Genomic DNA, 15,971 nt, shown 5'->3' with positions numbered 1-15,971 from the left:
GAAAATCATGGTTCACTGAGCTGTTGTTACATTGTTTTCTTTTCCTGGTGCTCACTGTTGTAATATTACAACAGTGATGTATGTAATATATGCATGATACATTAATATATGCATGATACATTAATTTTTAGAACCTAGCTTCTGACGGTAAATTCATGTATATGTAGTAACAGTTATTTTTATATCTAATTTTCCTATAAGGTTTGCCTCGAAGCATAAACACTGATACTATAACTAAGGAAACGGACAGTGGGAAAAATCAGGATTTCTTCAGCTTTGATGATACCAGAAAAAGTAGTTTAGGGGACATGTTCTCACCTATCAGAGATGGTAAGTCTGTTCAGATCCAAGGATCATGTTCTTTTGCTGGCAGTCATTACATTTTTATTCTAGCTAAAAGATGTGGGTAATAGCTTTAGTCTGACTCTTTTCATGACAGTTGCTAATTTTCTCAGTCCCTGGGGTGGTATCTTTTCCTTTGCCCTGATATTTCAGATGTTACCATTCTGAAGTATGTGCTTGTCATTTTCACATGGGAACTATGCAAATAGCTCTCAAGTTAGCATTTTAATTTTCACAGAAGTTTCTTGAAGTTTTGCCTCCATAGGCAGTTTTTTAGTTGTATCTACTTCTAAATAAATCTTAAAATCTTGGATATTTTGATAGGCAAAAAATATCTTCTAACCTAAAAATATTTTGTGTTTTGATTATTAATATCTAATTGGTATATTTATTCATTGTTTTCATAGAGATATACGGCGGGGGGATAGATTGCCTCATCTTTTACACTAACTATTTGTGAAAGTAACACACACACATACACACTCTCCCTATTGCTAGGAGATGTTGCTACTAAAAAGAAAATAAAAATATAAAAAACTTTACCATTTTGATAAATAGAAACATTATATATCATTGTTCATACTGTATGAACTAGTCACATTGTTTGGCTGTGTTTTTTTGATACTGATGTTCATACTGTTTTCATTAATTGGGTAGTCTCACTGCTAATAGCAGTATTATTAACAAAATGGGTAAATTTCTAGAGCATGATTTGGCAGGTTAAATATTCATACTCTTTGGACTGTTAATTCCATTTCTATAAATCTACCTAATAACTTGTTCAGAGAATCCCACAAAGATTTGTATGTACTGTTTTTTTTTTTTTTTTTTATAATAGTGGAACTCTGGAGCATATCTAAATGTCAACAGTAACAGAATGTTTAAATTGTTACATCCATTCATGATCTTATAAAATTTCATTTTTTACTTTAAATTGTCTGTTTTCCAAATTTTCTACAATTAGTTTCGTAATCAGAAAGAATAAACACATATGTGATGGCACAGAATTACTTAGTGTATTCTGCCTTATCCTGGCCTGAAAATGACTACTTTAATTGCCAGGTCAGATTTCCCTATCTTCCACCTAATGAAAGAGGAAGGATTCCTTTCTTTCAGGATGAAGAGGGGTCAGACTACATAGTTAAAGAATAAAGAGAGGAAAGATGTGGGCAAAGGAGGGAAAAGTGGCATGAGCTGGAGTTGAGAAAGGTTTTGGAGGTTAGTAACCATCTGGGAGCTTTGGCTTATGAGAACCCCTGGGGTAACTTTTGAATTGGAGAATGTAGGAAGGGGCTTTTTGAAAGTGTTTGAGTTATAAATGAAATTCTCTTTAATGGTTTTTTAAAAGAAATGAATAAAGGATAGAAATTCCTCTTTACTTTTTTAAAATATGATTAGAATTTGAGCTATATGCCCTTCATTTATTAGCATTTCGTATTATTAATAAAAGAACATGTATACTAAATATAGGACTGGTTTTCATTGTCAAGAAATTTATGTTTTGATTTCAAGAATGCAACTCTCCTGAGGTAAAAGGCTGAATCTGTTTGCGCTTCAATTTCTTCATCTTTTAAATAAGAATATTTCTGCTTTTGTTAAAACTAATAACTTCTAAAAGTGTATGTGTGTGTGTAATTACTAGGTGTATATACACACATGCAGATGTATAGTTGATACTCCTACTATGATAATCATGTATGATAATTCATTGGCCATTTGAATTTCTGACGGATTTTTTTATGACTTGTGCTCATTTTTCTAAATTAATTTGCTAAAATGAAGTTAGGCAATTTTTGGTTGTTAATTGGTAAATGAATAGTATTATAGTATTGGAATATTCTTACACATATTCTGCCGTTAAAATAAATATTAATAAAATCTTATGTTTTGTATATCATTGTAATGCTCACAAACTATTTTGACGTTGTTTCAGCTGATCTTCAAAACAATCTTGTGACATGGTCAGGACGTTATTCCCATTATATAGATGCAGAAACTGAAGCTTAATTGTATTAAAGTCTTGTTGTCTAAGGCTATTAAGTGGTAGGCAGAATTGGATTATAGATTTCTGGAGCCTACTGCAGTGCTTTTCTAGTATACCTTGCTGTCTCATTAAATGACCCTATACATAGAATTACTCTTCATACGTGTTGCTATGCATGAAGTGAAAAGAATAAAAAGGGAAGTTTATATGAGTCCCAGCTGTAACTTCACTCAGATTTTCCTTTTTAAAATCAAACTCTTTGGGGAATGAATAGGAAGCTTAAGTTGCTATGGCTTCTTTGTCACAATTTTAAAAATTTGATTTTCTAATTGTATTATAGATGCTGTGGTTAACAAGGGAGGTGATGAGTCCATAGGCAAAGATGGTAAGAACTATTGAGAAGTATTTTTAGGAAAATTAAAAGTGATATTGTGCTATCTATTGATATGTAACAAATTACCCCAACATTTTTTTTAAAGATTTATTTATTAATTTGAGAGAGAGAGAAAAAGAGGGAAAGCGAATTTCAAGCAGACTCCGCACTGAGCACGGAGCTGGACACAGGGCTTGATCTTACGACTCTGAAATCATGACCTGACTCAAAAGCAAGGGTCAGATGCTTAACCGAATGCACCACCCAGGCACCCCCAAATTACCCCAACAATTTGAAACTTAAAAGAACATTTATCATCTCGTAATTGTGGGTTCAGAATCTGAGCATACCTTAGCTGGTGCCTTTGGCTTAAGGTCTCTCTTGATGCTTTAATCAGGATGTCAGCAGGGCTGCAGGCCTATTAAGGCTTGACTGGGCAAGGATCTACTTCTAAGCTCATTCAGGCGGCTATTAGCAGAAGATGCCTGTCCCTTCCCATGTGGGCCCTTCTGCAGGGCAACTAACAACATGGCAGCTGGCTTCCCTCAGAGTTGGTGAGCAAGATGGTCAGAGATGGCACTCAAAATGGAAGCCACTGCATGTTTGTAACCTAATCTTGGAAGTCACATCCCACCACTTTTGCTGTATTCTCTTTGTTGGAAGCAAGTTACTAGGTCCTGCCCACATTACCTGAGGGCATGGATCCATGCCAGAAGGCAGGGATCATTCGGAGCCATCTTAGAGGCTACCAAGATATACTACATATATATACCAAATTAACAATTTTCAGTTATCAAAAACTAATAATATTGACTAAAACATTCATTGGGCTTTGCAATTTTCAAAGTAGTTTTATATATAATATCTCTTTTTAGTCTCACCACTCGGAGATGGATATCATTATTCACATTTACTGATCAGGAAACAGAGTTTTGCAATTTTTGCCCAAGATTTTGTATACATCAAGTAAGGGGTAGAGCTGACAAATGAACCTGCCTTCTGAATCCAAATTGCATGTCTTTCTACCATATTAACCTATTTATTTTGTTAAGTGCTTTTCTTAAATATCCAAGATTGAGGAAAATCATATGCAAATAGTTTTTTCTCCTCTTTTTCAGGCCTTGACTTTCTACCACAATTGAATTCAGTCCTTCCTCCAAGAAAAAATCCAGTAGCTTCAAGCACTTCAGTGTTGCATTCTAGTCCTCTGAATGTCTTTATGGGATCTCCAGGGAAAGAAGAAAATGAAAATCATGATCTGACAGCTGAATCTAAGAAAATGTATCTGGGAAAACAGGAACCTAAGGACTCCCTCAAACAGGTATCTGCCTAAAAATGATACTGAACTCACAGTGTGCATTTATCAGTGGCAAGCATATAATGAAGCTCATCACGAGACAGAAAGCAGGCGGCTGCCAGGGGATATGTCCTAATTATCGACAGTGCTGTACCCTTACCAGGTAGAAAATATTCTTAAATCTTGATGTCACATGTTAAAAACTAAAGGATACTTTTGAAATCTGTCTTTGGAAATGTTGGAGGTAACAGCAGATGTAAACTTAATGCTGTTTTTTCTAAGATAAGGTACTTGACTAGTTTATACCTGAGTTTTTTAGAATTTATTTCCATTGCAGCAGAAAGCACCAAGTTGATGGTTAAGTCATTTACCCTAAGTCTTGGAGCTAACTGATGGTGCTAAGAATATTTTCATATTGATTTTTTAGAATGATATTGAAAAGATATTTAGGAAGTACAAAAATGTCTTCTGATGTATTTTTCAAATATTTCTGGCTAGTTACCACCTGAGAGTTTGGGGATTTTTTTTTTTTTTTTTTTTTTTTTTTTGGCCTGTGATTACCATTTTCAGTGGCACTCAATAGCAGATGCTTATTAATAAATGAGCTTTTCCTCATCATGTTACCATTGAAATTGTTTTTGATTAGTAAAGTTGATTTATTTTGCCACTAGTTCTTGCAATTTTTTTTCCTTCTATATCCCTTCTTATTCTTCATTTTTCTGATCCTAACTACTGGAAAAAGAAAAGTAGGTACAAATTATATGTATAAAACCAGAATTGATATATTGTTTATTTTAAATGTGAAGTTTGCAAAGTTGATTTCTGGTGCTGAAACTGGAAATCTGAATACCTCTCCGTCATCTAACCAAACAAGAAGTCCTGAGAAATTTGAAAGGCCAGAGAAAGAAATTGAAGCCCAGTTCATATATGAACCCCCCCTCATTGGATCCTCAACTCCAAGTAAGTACATAAAACTTCCTGATATTTGAAGGTGTTAAGTTGAAGACTCCCACTATTTAACTTGATAGAGTGATCATAGACTAAGAAAATTAAAAGGAGTTGAAACTTCACAACGCTTGTCTATTATGACTCTCTTACTAGAGGACAATGACATGTAGGTGAATGGTTAAACTCAGTGACATTGATTTGATACTCTTTTGGTGTGAATTTTATTGTCAATCCAATATGTAAGGGTCTTGATCTAATATAAATAGGAATATAATGTAGGACCCTTTGAAAATGAGTCATTAACTACCTGAAATTGTCTTTTTTTTCCCCTCCTCCATACTAAAGTTCATGCCACAGATCCTAAAAACTTGATCACATTTAATGGGATATTGGGTTGTTATACAAGTTATCTATAGAAAACAACTCTTTGTATAGAAGCAAGCAACTCTTCTATATAGATATTTATGTTTTACTTTAAGGTTTCTGTGGATATATTGTATTAGTGTAAACTCTGGGGCTTTGCTTATAGTGGTACTTTACTCCTATATTCCTTCTGTTTATTTTTAATAGTCTTGGTTTATCTAGTTTATGGGATAGCATGTCACATTCATCTTTTATAAGAGGAAATGGTTCCAAGATTCTTCAAGATTAATCCCTCTGTCATATGTTATTATATTAGACAGTTGGCAGTTTATATATATAGATAAATGACTATGAGAAATAATGTCATAGAAAGTTTCTAAGATTTGTATTCCAGACAGTAAGTTTTTCTAAATGTCACAGGAACACTGTTCTTTACCAGTTTTTCAAGTCTCCTCATGCCAAATCTTATTTACAAATGTTTGATGTCTCTTAGTCTAAGCTGACTATTAATATTTTCTCCATTTTTTATTTTAGATCCAAAGATAGCATCCTCTGTCACGGCTGGAGTTGCCAGTTCACTATCGGAAAAAATAGCTGATACCATCGGAAATAATAGGCCAAATGCACCACTGACATCTGTTCAGATCCGTTTTATTCAGAACATGATACAGGAGACATTGGATGACTTTAGGTAGTAACTGAGAAATTGTTCTTTCTGTCTAGACATTAACTGGCTTTTTTTTATTAGGTGTAGAACCGGAACCATAAGTAATATTGGTGGTTACTACTTTTGCCTAGGTTTTGGGGTCCATAAAAACAATAGAAAACATGATGAGTTTTGTCGATCTTGCTGTATTGAATTTATTGAATATCAGCCAGGAAAAGGTACATTTACCTAGGGCAATTATTAGATAACTTGGCAGGGCAGTCTAGCAGGCAGGCTGCCATCAGGGATTTTTTTTATCAAAATTTGGGCAGCAGATTCTGGTAAGGCCCAGTGGTATTCTTACGTGAAGTATTTATAAATCACCTGTTAAATATGCTATGGGTAATAATGTAATAGAGAAATAATTTTTTAAAGGAATTCTGAATATTTTCAAACAGAATGCATCAGAATGTAATAGTCAATTAAAAAAAAATTTTTCATGGATCTGTCCTTGTCTCCTCATCCTTTGAATTTTGAACACTCTAAGAATGTGTTTGACATTGTTGCTTCCTTTTACCTATCATCTCAATATATATTGGAGCTATTTTCAATTATTAGAATCTTTTGTATATGTTTTTTCCCTTTCTGACCTGTAGTTACTTAGTATTCTAGCTCTGATTTGGAATATAGCGAGCAAGAATGCTAGAGAAGATGTACAGTTTTTGTTGGTACAGGTTTTTTTGTTGTTGTTTTGTTTTTTTAAGATTTATTTATTTTAGAGAGAGCACGAGCGGGAGGGGCAGAGGAGCCTGACATGGGGCTCAATTTCACAACCCTGAGATCAAGACCTGAGGCGAGATCAAGAGTCAGACACTACCCAACTCTGCCACCCAGGTGCCCTGGTGCATGTTTCTTTTTAATGTTAAAAGTGTTTTGGGGGTTGCTCCTGGATGGCGCAGTTGGTTGAGCATCTGACTCTTGATCTCAGCTCAGGTCTTGATCTCAGAGTCATGAGTTCAAGCCCCACATTGAGCTCGATGCTGGAGGTGGAGCCTACTTTTAAAAAAAGTGTTTTGGGGCGCCTGGGTGGCTCAGTTGGTTAAGCGACTGCCTTCGGCTCAGGTCATGATCCTGGAGTCCCGGGATCGGGTCCCGCATCGGGCTCCCTGCTCGGCGGGGAGTCTGCTTCTCCCTCTGACTCTCCTCCCTCTCATGCTCTCTGTCTCTCATTCTCTCTCTCTCAAATAAATAAATAAAATCTTTAAAAAAAAAAAAAAAAAAGTGTTTTGAAAAAATATTTTTAAATGTTAACATATATATTTTTAAAGGAAAATCATCATTTTTGGTTATTTTTGACATTTACAACATGCCTAGTATATGTACTGGGTACTAAGGATGCAAATATGAATGATCTGTCCACAAAGGCCTTCTAGTTTAATTAGGGTAGGTACAATGTGTCCTGTTATGACGCATTGTTTCTTTAATGTGGATTAATTCATTTGTGATTGGTAAATAGGACAGTAATGACAACATATCTGATAAGGAAATTTTGTTGGTTCTTGTAACAGTTGCCAAAACAAAATGTATGAACATAGCTAAAGGCAGCAAACCACCTATCAGTACCCATCTCTTTCTCTTGCCTTCCTCTTCACCTGGTTTGGCTTTGTGCTCTGTGTTTGGAAGGACTTATTTTGTGATTATTCCCCATCTTTGGTTATTTTATCCTTGCCTCCATCCTTCACAGCCCCAATCCTTTCTTCTCTTTTTCTTACCCCTCTTATCAAGTGACCATCACTTTTTTTAAGGTAAAAGTCTTTGATTATTCACTATTTAAACTATGCTAGTATTTTTTACTAGGGTTTGTTTTTGTTAGTGCTCTGGTTCCAAAGTTGCATAAATTTTGAGTAGTCTGCCCCAATCCTTTTTCTTTAAATACTGTTATCTTCTTACTTTCTTTTTCTTTTCCTTTTTTTGTTTTAGTTTTCTTGTGGTGAGAACACTTACAATGAGATCTACCCTCTTAATAAATTTTAACTGTATAATCTGGTATTGCTAACTATAGGCACAGTGTTATATAGTAAATCTCTACGAGTTATCCATTTTGTTTAACTGAAATTTTGTATTTGTCCCTTGGCAACTTCCTATTTCCCATTCTCCCCACCCCGATACCTAGAATTCTGTTCTTTGCTTCTATGAGTTTGACTATTTTAGATATCTCATGTAAGTGGAATCATGCAGTATTTGTCCTTCCGTGACTGGCTTATTTCATTTAGCATAATATCTTCCAGGTTCATCCATGTGGTTGCATAGTGCGAGATTTCCTTTTTTATGGCTGAATAATATTCCATCACACACACACACACACACACACACACACACACACACACACTACATTTTTAAAATCTGGTCCTGTTATTTTCAGGAATGTATATATGTGGCAAAACAGCAGAATTGTCTGACTTTAATATGATGTGAGTAAAGCAGTGTTGGAAGGGGAGAAAGCTCTTATGCTGGGCAGATTGAGAGAGAGAGCACTGCCCTGCCTTCAGCTTTCAGCTTGCCATGCATGCCTGCACCCGGGGAGTGGGGGTGAGTAGGGGCCTCTCTCAATTCTTCTGCCCCTCCAGTAACCATAGGCAGCTTCTGCTTGGGACTCAATGAGGACCCAGAGAATGGCTCAGAGAATTTCTATAAATTTGCTGCTCTGACGTCAACCTTCAGTAAGTCTTGAAGAGCTATACCTTTCAGTGGAGGGACAGAGGGGCTGTTGAGGGGCTCCGTCAGCTGTGGAGACTGCCTTCTCCGCAAGGGTCTGGAGTGCTTCAGACAGGTTACTCTCAGTTGTCACAGAGCTCAGTCTTCACACACCCTGTGCCTCTCTGCCTTAGGGTGTCTCTCTCAGTCCTCCTGCCCTGCCCCTAATGGTTTACATAAGCACTCAGTGAAGGCCTGTGGCAAATAGTTGGTGAATGAATGGAGATTTTCTTTGTGGCTCGGACTCCTTGGGTCCAGTCCTACTTGGCCTACAAAAATCTATAAAAATTTCAGTTAGTTCTCCTTACCCTATCAATGGCAGCTGTGTCAACCCTACCTCTCCAGCCCCCCACCCCCCCTTCACCACCACCACCCGCCCTCTGCTCTGTTGAGGATGAAAACAGTCATGGGTATGGGATTAACATAAGAATAAAAAAAAAAGAAAAAAGAAAACAGTCATGGGTCTCTTCTCCTAGGAGGGACTCATCATTTTCTGGATTTTCGTTCATTTAGGTTTCTTTGCACTCTCAAGTTGAATTTAAAAATGTATGATTTTATAGGTTATCTGGCTTGTCCTCACTATTAGAGTTGGAGAGATTATATCCTAAGCAGAAGTCTATGGGTCTATTTTTATTGTCTTTCAAGAAGATTTAAGTTTCTTCTGGCAAGCAGATCACTTCGTTCCTATACTTGCTGGCTTTCTGGTTTTCTTAGGGCTAGTTTATTTCTGGTTGCCTTTATTCTAGGGTTTAGTCTCTGCCCTTCGAGGATATTCACCAGGCCTTTTTACCTTGGTGGGTTCTGAAACTTTAACCTCCATTTCCCCAGCATCGCAAGGCCGCCAAAGTCTTTCTCTGCTCTAGCTGTGACTTTATGTTTAATTTTCTGTCACCAGTACAGACAGTGCTTAGGAGTCAATAGATATCTCGAGGGGGAAATTGCACAGTTTTAGGTTTACTTTTCTGCAGGTACCTTCTTGGCACCTTGAAGCCTTGCTGCTTGGGCTGTCCAAAACCCTAGCACTCCCCAACCCGGTGAGACTCTCTCAAGCTCCAGGTCACTGCTTTCAGCTCAGCCTCTGTTCCCCTCTGTCCAGTCAGCACATCCCCAAGGGAAAACAGAGGTAACTGTGGGGCTTACCTAGTAGACTTCCCTTCTTTGCAAGACCATAGCCCCTCAAATCCTGACCACCTTAGTGGTTCTCTGATGCTTTCGGTTTGATTGACTGATTGATTGATTGATTGACTGATTTTTAAGATTTTATTTATTTATTTGTCAGAGAGAGAGAGAGAGCCCGATGCAGGACTCGATCCCAGGACCCCGGGATCATGACCTGAACTGAAGGCAGAGGCTTAACCGACTGAGCCACCCAGGCGTCCCTGTTTTAATTTTTTTAAAGACTTATTTATTTGAGAGAGAGAGCACGAGCAGTGGGGAGAGGCAGAGAGAGAGGGAGAAGCAAACTCCCCGCTCAGTGGGGAGCTCAGCTTGCCACTCCATCCCAGGACCCTGAGATCATGACCTGAGCCGAAGACAGCTCCTTAACCAACTGAGCCACCCAGGCGCCCCCAGTTTGTTTGTTTTAAATACAGCTTTTGTCATAACTGAAAGCAGAAGAGAATTTTTTTTTTAATTTTTTTATTCTTATGTTAATCCCCATACATTACATCATTAGTTTTAGATGTAGTGTTCCATGATTCATTGTTTGTGCATAACACCCAGTGCTCCATGCAGAATGTGCCCTCCTCAATACCCATCACCAGGCTAACCCATCCTCCCACCCCCCTCCCCTCTAGAACCCTCAGTTTGTTTTTCAGAGTCCATCGTCTCTCATGGTTCGTCTACCCCTCCTATTTCCCCCCTTCATTCTTCCCCTCCTGCTACCTTCTTCTTCTTCTTCTTTTTTTTTTTCTTAACATATATTGCATTATTTGTTTCAGAGGTACAGATCTGAGATTCAACAGTCTTGCACAATTCACAGCACTTACCAGAGCACATACCCTCCCCAGTGTCTATCACCCAGTCACCCCATCCCTCCCTGCATAGCCAGAGGAATGTTGAAAAAGATACAAAAGTAGGGATCCGAAAGAAGAGAATTTTTTTTTTTATTCTTATGTTAATCCCCATACATTACATCATTAGTTTTAGATGAAGTGTTCCATGATTCATTGTTTGTGCATAACACCCAGTGCTCCATGCAGACGAAAGAAGAGAATTTTTTAAAAACCCTTACAGTTGTAACAGAAAAAGTACTTAGGAATAAATCTGACCAAAAATGGTAAAGATCTTAACTGACTGAGCCACCCAGGCGCCCCCAAAAATGGTAAAGATCTTTGTAGAAAAACACTTAAAAATTTATTAGAAAGCATTAACACTTAAATAAATGGAAAGATATGAAGATGTTAGTTCTTCTAAATTGGTCTATAGATTGAATGCAATTTCGGTCAAATCCCAACTGTGTTTTTTGGAAGATGATGATAGGATAACTTCAAATTTATGTGAAAGAAGAAAAGATCCAGGAATAACCAAGATACTCTAGAGAAGAACAAGATTGAAGGTGACTTGTTAGTCAGATGGGTAAGCTTAATTATTAAGCTATAATTAAAATAGTGTAGCATTAGCACAGGATGGACAGATTGCCGAAACGAATCAAATAGACCAGAGAAGAACCTGGGCATATATAGAAATGTGATATATGACAGAGGAAAAGTATAGATCCTTATTCCCTGCTATTAAAAAAATCAGTTCTACCCAGCGTGAAAGTTTAAAGGGTAAAATTTTAAGCATTGTAAGGGAATTTATATATGATTTCAGGGTAGGGAAGTTATCAAAACATAAGAGGATACACTACCTATAAAAACATAGATTGGCAAATTTGATTGTGTTATTAGGTCAGTAATTAGAGAACATTGACAAGGACTGCTCATCATAAGGCACCATTAACAAAGTGAAAGGACAAAAATCTATCTATGGTACTTCAACAAAGGATCCAACAAAGGTTTGGATGATGTAAAGAACTCTTAAAAATAAATAAGAATAAAAGACATTTGAGGGGTGCCTGGGTGGCTCAATCAGTTAAGCATCTACCTTCAGCTCAGGTCATGATCCCAGGGTCCTGGGATTGAGCCCCTGCTTCGGGCTCCCTGCTCAGTGGGGAGTCTGCTTGTCCCCCTGCCCCTTCCCTTGCTTGTGCTCTCTCTCTCAAATAAACAGTCTTTTAAAAAAAAGACATTCAACAGAAAAACAAGCTTAAAAGGCATGGACAAGCATTTCACAGAAGAGGAATGGTCTGTGAACATAAGGAAAGGTGTTCCATCCTATGGTTAATCAGAGAACTGAAAATGCAACAGGATACTGTTTCACACCCATTAGATGGGAAAATGTGAAAAGTCTGTCAAGACCAAGTCTTGGTGTAGATACAGAGCGAGAGGAATTCTGTTACACTGATGACAAGCATGTCCACTGATACTACCTCTTCAACAAATAATTTGCATTATTTTGTAAAACTAAACAAGTATACATCTGGCCTTTAACTCAGCATATCTACTCTTGGATCTATGGGTGCAGTTATGGGTGCATATGAGTTGGGAAATACATACATGATTGTTTATAATAACATTGTAATAGTAAAAGCTTGAAAGCAATCTGAATGTCAATTGATAGGAGAATCTGTACACTGATACAAATCAGTGAATTACAGATGTATAGAATATGAATGTTGAAAACAGGATATTGGGTTATTTTTTTAAGTGTACACTACTTAGTACTACATAGGATGTGGTATTTTTATAATGCTCAAAACCAGGCAAAACAAAAATATATTGACTACATCTTTTTTTTTTTTTTTTTTTTTTTTTTTTTTTACATTGCTTAAACAAAATTCATCAGAGTAGTGACTTCTTTCTTGGGCTTCTCCTAAGTTAAGTAATGGAATCAGAGAGGAGCACATAGGAAACTTCTATGATTTTGGTAATGTTCTGGCTCATAAGTTGTATGGTGGGTGACTGAATGATCCTTTTATTATTATACCTCATAATTTTCATGTATTTTCTGGTATGACTGAATTGTACTTTATAGGTAACCTTTATTATAACCACCCAAATAACCCTTTCCATTCTACTAGAAGTATTTTTTTTAATAGCTAAAACATTGATAATAGTTAAAACATTGTAGCCTAGTAAATGATCTGTATTTCATTGTAATATAAACCTGTGTCTTTCCTTAATGATAATTTCTATATTAAGGGATGTGTAGTATGAGAGTTCTCGATGTATACAGCTGGGGTTTATATACTAGCTCCACCATTTACTGGTTGTTTGATTGGATAAGTTTTAACTGCTCTGTGGCTTAGTTCCTTCACTGGTAAAATGGAGGTAATAATTGCATGTGATGTAAAGATTAAATGAGTTCTTCCATTCAAAGTACAACAAACAGTGCCTAGTACGTAGTAAATAAATTCTAGGTGCCTTGGCATTTTTATTATTATTATTACTACTATTATTATTACTAACATCCAATAATTTGAAACAACGAGAAAAGTTTAGCAGTTTCTTGAATGATCTAGAATTGGCAAAACCATTATAATTCTAATAGGTATTTTACATTCTTCCCTAGAGAAGCGTGCCATAGAGACATTGTGAATTTGCAAGTGGAGATGATTAAACAGTTTCACATGCAATTGGTAGGTATGACCTTTTATTTTAAATGAGTATAGAGTTGTGGATCTAAAAAGTCCATTAAGGGTGATATATTTTTACTTTATTATATCTAGTTGCTAGAATAAACAAACAGGGAGTTTTCGAAATTTAAAAGTAAAATAGATTTTAACTAGTCACCCTTCCTTTTAACCTGTAATAGTTAAGGCTACTTTTTCACAGCTTTTTATTTATTTATTTATTTCCATAAGTAAGCTAAAAGCTTCCCACATGTGCAAATATAAACCTTCCAAATACGTAACTTTCACCAGTGATCTTTCATTTATATTAACAAAGTAGTAAGGTACCATTCAGCTAGGTAATTGAACATGACAGAAATGATAGCTGAAACTATGTAAAACAGCTTTCCAAATAAATGTGAAGTATCAGTGCTTTAAAAAGCAATTTTTTCTCTTTTCTAGAATGAAATGCACTCTTTACTGGAAAGATACTCAGTGAATGAAGGTTTAGTGGCTGAAATTGAAAGACTACGAGAAGAAAACAAAAGACTACGGGCCCACTTTTGAAATTTCAGTGAATACCTTAGTGTTTTATAATTTGGGAAGCTTCTGGCAACACAGAACTGCATGGAATCAGTATTGTTTTCATGGTCTCTAGGAAAAAAGTTTTTTTCAAGTAAAATGGTGATGGGATTTTATACCAACCACTATTTCACCTTCTCTGTCAAAGATATTTATATTTTTATATTAAAAACTGTACAACATGTCATCTGCCTAATAGGAAAGTCAACAGGATCTATAATTTCTGAAAGCTTTAGCTGTACACTAAGTGCCCTTTTTCATAAGAAAACAAAATTGTGCAAAAAAATAGGTTATGTATGTTTTTTAATCACCTTTTTTAACAGATAATAATTTTGATTGACAGTTGCCTTCCAAATTTTTTTGGATATTTGAGGATTAAAGAGTTTGATATGCCTTCTATTTTTATGATGAAAGTAATTTTTAAATGGCAGTTGGTGTTTCTAAGCAATTGACTAGTAAAACACAAGGTTGGTTAGTAATTATTTTGTTAACTTGATAAAGTCAAGTATGACTATTATTTATTACTTGTACATTTCATAAGAAAATTTGGGGAATTTTGAATTGCACAGATTACATTATATATCTATTGCATTTATGTGTTTTGTACTTCTCACAAATCTCTACTCCTGTTTGGTATTTTTCAGCTAATTTCACTTTACCTATGAAAACGTTTAGGGGTTTATAAGACTTGACTAGAGCTGCATATCTGCTGATTGTCTCATGAATTAATAACATGCAAAGTTATTCTGTAAAGTTTTAATCAATATGATTCAACTTACAATGAGTGAAAATTTTATATTAGATGCTAAGTATTCAGTATTAGTCCCATTTTTTCCCTTCCAAATGAGAAGTATGGATTATTATTTTTTGTGGTTTATATCATTAACTTTCTCTAATTCTTTGTGTGCTGTGTGTAATGTTTTTATTGACCTTACCATAAAATTTAGAAAGGTTAATTGTCAAAAGAATTCATACCTCTCTGGTGTGGGTGGAGGTATACATCTACCTGCTATGATATACAGTCTTAGTGATATAAGATTAGGAGGGCTACTGGCTTATTTACCTTCTTGTAGTCTCTTGTCCCAAAGATTTAAACTATGTACCTTATATACAGCACTACTACCCAATTTTGACTTCTGAGATAAAAATACTTACTAAAGTAAAAAGGAAATCTAGCTAGCTTACTAACTTTATGGTTTTCCAAAGTGGTGGAAATTTTAAGGATATATTTAATAAGTGTAAACCTACTAATAATTACTTCAGGAAATAAAAACAGAAATCTTTCTTTTTCCCAGTGTGGCTCAGAGAATGTTTGTGTTAAAGTATAAATGGGTGCTAATGTGATCTTTTTTTCCTGACAGATTATTGGAAGCATTATGATTTGTAACAAGTTTCCTTATATATCATTATCAAACATGTTTAGAAAGCATAAAGTGTGTTTTGCCTGCATGCTGTATTTAAGTCCATTAATATTTTCCTGTTGCCTTTTTCTATAAATGCACATAATGTGTATTAAAAGAGGTGGGATAAATAAAACAATTTTAGTAACTTTATGCGTATAGATGAAACATTTTGTCACGGAATTTAAAAGTTACGTAAGTACAAAAAGTAAAATTTTTATATGGTAAAAATGAGATGCCTGAAATTGAACTTTTGCCTCTGGCCAAAATGGAATAATAGAGATTGGATTTACCTATTTGAAATTCTAAAAACGCAAAATATGAGACCGTTTTCAAATATAAGGTATTAGGCAGCACAGGACAGTGTTCCCTGAGAGAGGGAAACAAATAAGACCCAAGAAACCCAATGAACCTCTAAGTACAAGAAATAAAGCTATACCAAAACACATCATAATCAAATTCCTTAAAACTTGCGTCAAAGGAAAATTCTTAAAGCAGCTAAATTTAAAAGGCACAGAAGAACAAAGACAAGAGTGCAGAGACAGTGGAGTAACATCTTTAAAGTACTGAAAGAAAAATACTCAACTTTGAATTCTATATCCAGCAAAGATGTCTTTCAAAAATGAAA

General features: G+C 35.6%; 1 protein-coding gene across 1 annotated transcript in view; it reads left to right on the top strand.

Moving 5' to 3' along the window:
- NEDD1 (NEDD1 gamma-tubulin ring complex targeting factor) overlaps window positions 1-15,577 on the top strand; it is a 50,497-nt gene extending 34,920 nt beyond the window's left edge. Inside the window, exons 9-15 of the mRNA XM_021687542.2 lie at window positions 202-330; window positions 2,667-2,711; window positions 3,818-4,020; window positions 4,803-4,956; window positions 5,842-5,998; window positions 13,322-13,388; window positions 13,824-15,577. Of these exons, the coding sequence (XP_021543217.1) occupies window positions 202-330; window positions 2,667-2,711; window positions 3,818-4,020; window positions 4,803-4,956; window positions 5,842-5,998; window positions 13,322-13,388; window positions 13,824-13,928 (860 nt within the window). The 3' untranslated portion in view covers window positions 13,929-15,577. The remainder of the gene's footprint in view (window positions 1-201; window positions 331-2,666; window positions 2,712-3,817; window positions 4,021-4,802; window positions 4,957-5,841; window positions 5,999-13,321; window positions 13,389-13,823) is intronic.
- The last annotated feature ends 394 nt before the right edge of the window (window positions 15,578-15,971 follow it).

This window comes from Neomonachus schauinslandi, chromosome 5 (assembly GCF_002201575.2).
Source record: "Neomonachus schauinslandi chromosome 5, ASM220157v2, whole genome shotgun sequence".
NCBI classification, from domain to species: domain Eukaryota; kingdom Metazoa; phylum Chordata; class Mammalia; order Carnivora; family Phocidae; genus Neomonachus; species Neomonachus schauinslandi.
Note: the sequence above shows the minus strand (reverse complement) of the source record. Positions and strands in the feature narration are given on the sequence as shown.